At 35.6% G+C, this 6,821-nt stretch overlaps 1 protein-coding gene across 1 annotated transcript in view; it reads right to left on the reverse strand.

The window, feature by feature from the left end:
* Nucleotides 1-6,117, reverse strand: part of ROBO1 (roundabout guidance receptor 1) — an 868,975-nt gene extending 862,858 nt beyond the window's left edge. The window contains exon 1 of the mRNA XM_077815450.1: nt 6,030-6,117. Coding sequence (XP_077671576.1) covers nt 6,030-6,117 — 88 coding nt within the window. The remainder of the gene's footprint in view (nt 1-6,029) is intronic.
* Between the last annotated feature and the right edge of the window lie 704 nt (nt 6,118-6,821).

A 6,821-nucleotide genomic window follows, 5' to 3' on the forward strand; every position in this document is an offset into this window, starting at 1 on the left:
GATCTTGCATGTGTCAGATAAAGTTCTAGTTTAAAAATGTTATTCCAAAGCAGCAATTAGAGCTACATATTTCTACCTCTGTCAACAGGGCTGACTAGAAAGAGAGAGATCAGTAGGTAGAATACTGAGTTCGGGTCAGTGAGAAAAAAAATCCCAGTTCATCCAACAAAATCTACTATGCAGATGTTTAGAATTTGGTGAATTTTAGCTAACCACTGCATAATATACAAGACATTTATTACATAGCTTATATTTTCTAATGGTATGAAATCATCATCTCTTCTGCTCTTGACTGCAAAGCCAGCATCACATGAATGATGCAGAATGACATATGATGTTTACTTGATGGCACAGATTGCATTGCATTATGGAAAAATATAACGTTCATAATTTAAACCTGGTGACTAAATAACACAGTTCAAATAAATGCAAAATATTTAAAGGTATTTTGTTAAAAATGCTAACAGTCATAACCTGACTATCTTGCAACTAAGAAGGAAACACCCTTTCATGAGAATATTTCTGCAGTCAAGTCATCATTCACCTATATGCACATATGAAGTACCTAAACAATTAAAACAGCTTCCTTTGTCAATTCCCTACCCTTGCTCCACCTCAATTATTCAATCTTCTAAAAAAAAAAGTTTGTTTTCAGATAAAATTCTCCCTCATAGGTCAAAGCCAGAATATGACTATATTTAGCAATTTGAAAATAATTTATCGGACAACTCTGAGCTGTTTAAGGGGCGAAGGGGGAGGAACCCCACACTTCGCTATTCTATTGTAATCTGGGATGAAATCCTGGCCCCACTAAAATCAAAGGCAAAACTCCTATTGACTTCAATAGGAGCAGGATTTCTCTGACAATTGAATGCTGAATGGTAGAATCTTCAAATTTGACTTGCTTTGTAGGTATTATAGAACCTTGATAAGCTAGCTAAGTTTGAAGAAAATCAGATCAGTACTTTTAAAGTTAGGATACTTGGAACATTAAACTCCTACCACTTTATAAAACAACTTGTAAAGAAGTTTGTTAAAAATGCTTTAGTTTGGGATTATGAAGATGTACCTCACTCAAAAGAGTAAAATTCATGGAAAAACAAATTGAATACTTTCCAGGTGGAACTTGCCAACAGTACAGCCATATTAAGGTGGCCCTTCTGGAGGTGCTGCTTCTTTCTCCATATTTAAAAGGACCAGCTAGCAGGAAACCATGAGGTGAAAGGATCCTAAGAAAGGGTAATTCCCTATTGGGGAAAAGGAGGATGGACCATCAACTTTCTGAAAGCCAAGGATCTCACTGACAGACACAGTGAGGTTTTCTAAGATGGTCCTTGGTATCCCATGTATTTGAGCTAGTTATATCGTAGTAAAATAAGACGACATTATGTTGGTAAAAAAAAATCCACATCCATTATAGACATTAGGGTCTCCTGCTCTTAAGGTTTATTATCCAAATTGTCACAGGGATGCATTTTCTAACACTCATAATGATGATTCTCTATTCCACCACCTAGCTTGCTCAACATGTAAGCATCACACGATAAAGACCTCCATCTCAAGGAATTCATAAAGCATTAAGAGGAGGCCTCAGTTAAGGTATCTTCACTTGGATGCTTCAGCTCTTTACTACAGATTGGAGAGAGTCACCAGGACAAGAAGTGTACACAGATACAGAGGTAAAGCTATGGTTCAGGCCAAGGGGTAGCCATTTCATTTTTAACCTTCCCTCTCAAAATAAACTCTTACCTTGAACTATTTCATGCTCAAATCTCAGCACTGAGGTAATTTGGAAAGTTTGATAAAAATCTGTTCAGTCATTTTAAAGCCAAGCAAGTGTGAAGTAAGTGTCACTTTTTATAAAACAATTTACAATGTCAATTTCTATAAAAGAGGTAGATAGAGATCTTATGTCACGGATACATTTTTCAAGATAACCTAGAACACGTATGTGGCTCACACTCACCCCAGTGGGACACATTTCACAGTGTCATATTTTGTTGTTTTGCCTGGCTTCTCCAGAACAAAAGCTATTGTCCAGCCGAAATAATGGACTGGTGTGTCTATTTACACATTATAAAGAAAATTCCAAAGCAACACTACCTTTTTGAGGGCAATGAAAATCAGAATTACAATTTTTAAAAAAAATGTTTCAATTTGCTTAGTTATCGTACGTGTCTGGAGACTTCAACAAAAACTACTCAACGTGCCCTTGGCTTTATTTCCTCCCATTTCTTCTATTGAGGGGGTAGAGGCAAGGGGATTCTCTCTCTCCCTCCTGCCCTCATTAAAAGCTACAGGGAATTCAACTACAAAACTCCACCGGTCATAGGAGCCATTAGAAGCAAGTAGCAATCCACAAAGTCCTGTGTCTCTATGCTGGATGCAGGTAGGAAAGAATGTCATCGGGAACAGTAGTGGTCTGTGCAGCCCGCACAGAGCTTAAACCCCACACAGCAGAAAGTGTTCTGCAGCATCTGAAGGAAAGAAGGAGCATGCCAAGGAACAGGCATCCCTCCTTCCACAACTCCCTGTGGTAAGGGTCAGATGCAAAACCCAGTGAAGTCAATTGGAGTGTTTTCATTGACTTAACGGATTTTGGATCAGGCCCTAAATCTGCAGCTTTTTGATCCCCTCTGGACAAAAACTGATAGTAGCATTTAGCCTTAAATTATTAATAGCCTACTACAATAGGAGGGTTTTTTTTTGTCCTTTTTAGATCATTTCAGTGTTTTGTTGAAGCTGTCTTGCTAATGTAATATCTGGTAACTTTAAAACATTTCAGTGACTTAAGTAAAACAAAACGTAAAGGAGAACAACAACACACATCATAAAATTAGTAAATATCTAGTTTTCCTAGATCAATGCACTTACAAATGAACAGGTAAAGTTATCCAATTATTAAACAAATACAGCACTTAAGAGAAAAAAAACCACATCTTTGTCATATAATTTTCAAGCCTATGTTCAGTGAAGAGGTGGCATGGCAGAGATCCTATATGCCTCAGGAGACAACCAGAGTGGAATTGAGAGTATATTTTGTGTGTGAATTAGAGGTAAGATGTAATGACACAGGATGAAAGGCTCAGCAGTGATTTTAATAAAGGCAGGAGACAGTACTTCCCTGTGGACTCTATATGCAAAGGAGTGGGACTCAACTAGAATATGTGAAAAGATTCAACAAAAAGCAGGAATACATGTTTCAAAGTTGTGAGATTTCTATTAAAATTCATCTGCATTTTATTGTAGTAGAGAATTCTAACTTCAAGACTAACATTTCTGTGAGTTTATCACATGCCATTACAACAAAAAATATCTAGAACAATTTCCTCTCTTGTGATATAAAGTACTACAGGATAAAGAACTGAAGGGCTCAATTTAAAAAGTTATTTCCTTTAAAAATAGTTGTACATATTATAAGGCAATTAAAACGGTGTGGTTAGCATTTGTCTAAAAGTAATTTCATTGCTCCTGTTATTTTGAAAGTGTGGTTTGATTTTTATTTCGATATAATGAATAACCCACTTGATTTTGTAATCTCCAGGGTAATGGCAGTTTTAATTGCTATCCTTTATTATGTGCTTTTTAGCAATCCTCAAAAAAGAGCAGTTATCTATGGTTCTAGCAGTGTTGAAATATGAAGCAGAGTTCCAGAGAAGAATTATTGCTTTTATTCCCCCCCTTTTTTAAATGACAGGGTAAGTTTGTGATTTTCTACCGATCTCTTTCTTCAAATCATTTAAAAAAAATCTAAAAGATCTGAAGCAAAGCAAAATGAATGGGATGAACTACTAGAAGAAAAATCTTGCTTTTTTTTTGATCCTCTGCGATAATTGCAAATCTGGCCTGCTGCCAGTGAGGCTGAACACGCTATGATGTCTGGCCAAGTAAAGTAATCTCTTGGTTCAGATCTGAAGTCTGATGAAAATTACAAAGCAGTGACAAAATCAAAATGCCACCTGTGATTTTATGCTAAAACTAATTTGATGGAAAGAGCAACACAATGCAAACAGCCTCTTTAACAGAGTCTAAAGTCTGACTAGATTGAAACCAATGTCAAAAGACAGAGATTGGTATTGTGAAAATAAGTTGGGCTCTGCAGATGTTCTTTTTAAAACTGGCGGTCTGTGTCTGACAGGTAAATTGCTCTGAAATGATGTTTGAAATCTGAGGTCAAACTTTTTAAGACAAGAATTTTAAACTAATATACTTTTGCTGGAGTCTTTATTCACTTGCTAGACTATGCAATATGTACCAAACAAAAGTAATCTACATTTCTTCATTTCCTCTCCATACACCATATGCACTATAGGTCAAGAAACTTATAAAGAGGTTTTTTTTTTTCCCTACTGTCTTTTTTTTTCTCCCACTGAGGGGGTCTACATTGGAGTAGGTTGCTATAGAAATAGTTGTCCAACTGCAACAATCTCAGCAATAATCCAGAATTGAATCATTGACCTCTTAAGTTGAAAATGTAAAAAATAATCATGATACATTGCAAGAACTCTGATTAGCTTAAAAGGAGCCAATGTGGTTATTCAGCTCATTCGCTTGTCATTAGTATCTAGAAACAGATTATCTAACAAGGAGTTTGCCTATGTAACCGTGTATGGCATAAAAATGAACAAAGGGAAATATTGCAGTTTTGTTGTACTATTATAAATGTTTTTCATAAGGTTAGGAATTTCCTGAGAGATGTTCCCATTTTTAATTTCATTGACTTTGAATCTGGTCCTGCGTGCATTGTGCAGGCACCATAATATCACATGCCTAATATAGTAATATTAGCAATCATATTCAGTATAGAACTGTCAGAACCAGTGTAATTTATCGTTTATCAGTAAAATAAAATTTAAAAAAGCATCACTATTACTTTGTGAACTACTGTTGGTGCCACTACTATTTATAGTAAAGTTCAATACCATATGTTTATTTAATTTTATTTATAATGTTGCACATTGAAGAAAAAGAGTATACCAGTAAGAACAGCTTCTAACAATGCAGATGGTCTGAATCTCATTTGCTAGATTTTGCTTTATATTCATTGTCCCATCCAAAATTTAAGGCTTATGTGGAGTATTTAACCAAGTATGACAGCACAGGATTTACTGAGCTCTCACAAAATAAACTGTATTTTTGTAACTGTGCTAAAGAGTATAGTAGAACCTCAGTTACAAACTGATCAGTCAACCACACACCTCATTTGGAATCGGAAGTACCCAATCAGGCAGTAGCAGAGACAAACAAACAAATAAAAGCAAATGCAGTACAGTACTGTGTTTAAATGTAAACTACTAAAAAATAAAGGGAAAGTTAAAAAAATATTTGACAAGAGAAAGAAAATGGTTGTGTGCTTGTTTCATTTAAATTAAGATGGTTAAAAGCAGCATTTTTCTTTTGCATAGTAGTTTCAAAGCTGTATTAAGTCAATATTCAGTTGTAAACTTTTAAAGAACCACCATAATGTTTTGTTAGGAATTACGAACAAACTCCATTCCCAAGGATGCTTAACTGTTATATATTCTCTTTAGGAGACTTATGCAGCTATCAGAAGAAAATGTTTCTAACGTCACTGAAAACAATGGTAACTAGATGGAGTGCAAGCACAGTGCATTTTGGCAATTCACTTATAGTATATATTTGTATTTCAGCTATTTCATACTTTCAGTATTTTGCTATTTCCTTTCTTCAGTGATGTTTTCTATGGATTTAGTATTCTCTTTGATCTTCAAGTTCATTTTTGCATTTTGTATTTTTTTTTCTTTCCCCACCGCCCCAGCAGTGTTAACAAAGGAATCCTTTACCAAGCCTCCTTAACCTTCTAGTAACTATATCTTAAAGCCACTCCTTACATATTTTCTTTCATATTCAAAAAGAGCAATTCCATGCCACGTAGACCCTAGAGTTCTCACTAAACCCTGAACTTTAGAAACATGCGCATGCACAGAGAAGCATTCATACCAACATAAAATAAACTCTGAAGAACAAAGATGCATATTCAGAGTAAATTAAAATAAGTAAGTACCTACCTGGAATAAGCTGACCCAGTAACTGGTGGGACCTGGACAGGCTGAGTACAGCTACAATGACAAAAAAAGGATAATGTTCCCATTTCATGATGTTTCCTTCCTTGCATTACACCAGCTCAGCAGCATTTAAGTGTTATCTGCAACAAAAGTGGAAAGAAGGTAGACTAAGATGACAGGTTATAGTCATTGGCAATTTGGAAGAGCTTTAAAACACTTTTAGCTTAGTACATCTCTGTCAAATTCACGGATTTCAATATAGTTCTTTATTCAAGCACTTTTGATTCTTTGTAATAAGTAGTTGGTTGTCAAATACGAACAAACCTGAATCCCCATACTACAGCAGACCAGGCACCAACAGTGGCAGATGCATTGAAGGAAGGAATGAGAAACCCCATTATAGACAATGTATGATTATTTAATGCTGTTGGCTGGCTGAGCTAACATGTAAACTGTATATGAGAACTTAAGCACATACTTAAAAATCTTTCTGAATTGAGGTTTAAAACAATCCCTGCTCAGGAAAGCACTTAAAACACATGCTTAACTTTAAGCATATACTTAAATCCCTAGAGTAACACATACTGCTTTTCTTAGGTACGGTTTGTTGAATAAGGGCTGTAGGGATCAATCTTGCCAAGGTACTGAGCACTCTGACTGGATTCAGCAAACCATTTCATTATGAAAAGGCAAAACTCTCATTGGCTTCTATGGTGCAGGATCCACTCCTGGTGGAATTCTGTGCTAAAAAAAATTAAGAATTCTGCACACAGTATTTTATGTATTTCTGCATAA

The sequence above is a fragment of the Eretmochelys imbricata genome, chromosome 1 (genome assembly GCF_965152235.1).
Source record: "Eretmochelys imbricata isolate rEreImb1 chromosome 1, rEreImb1.hap1, whole genome shotgun sequence".
NCBI lineage: Eukaryota > Metazoa > Chordata > Testudines > Cheloniidae > Eretmochelys > Eretmochelys imbricata.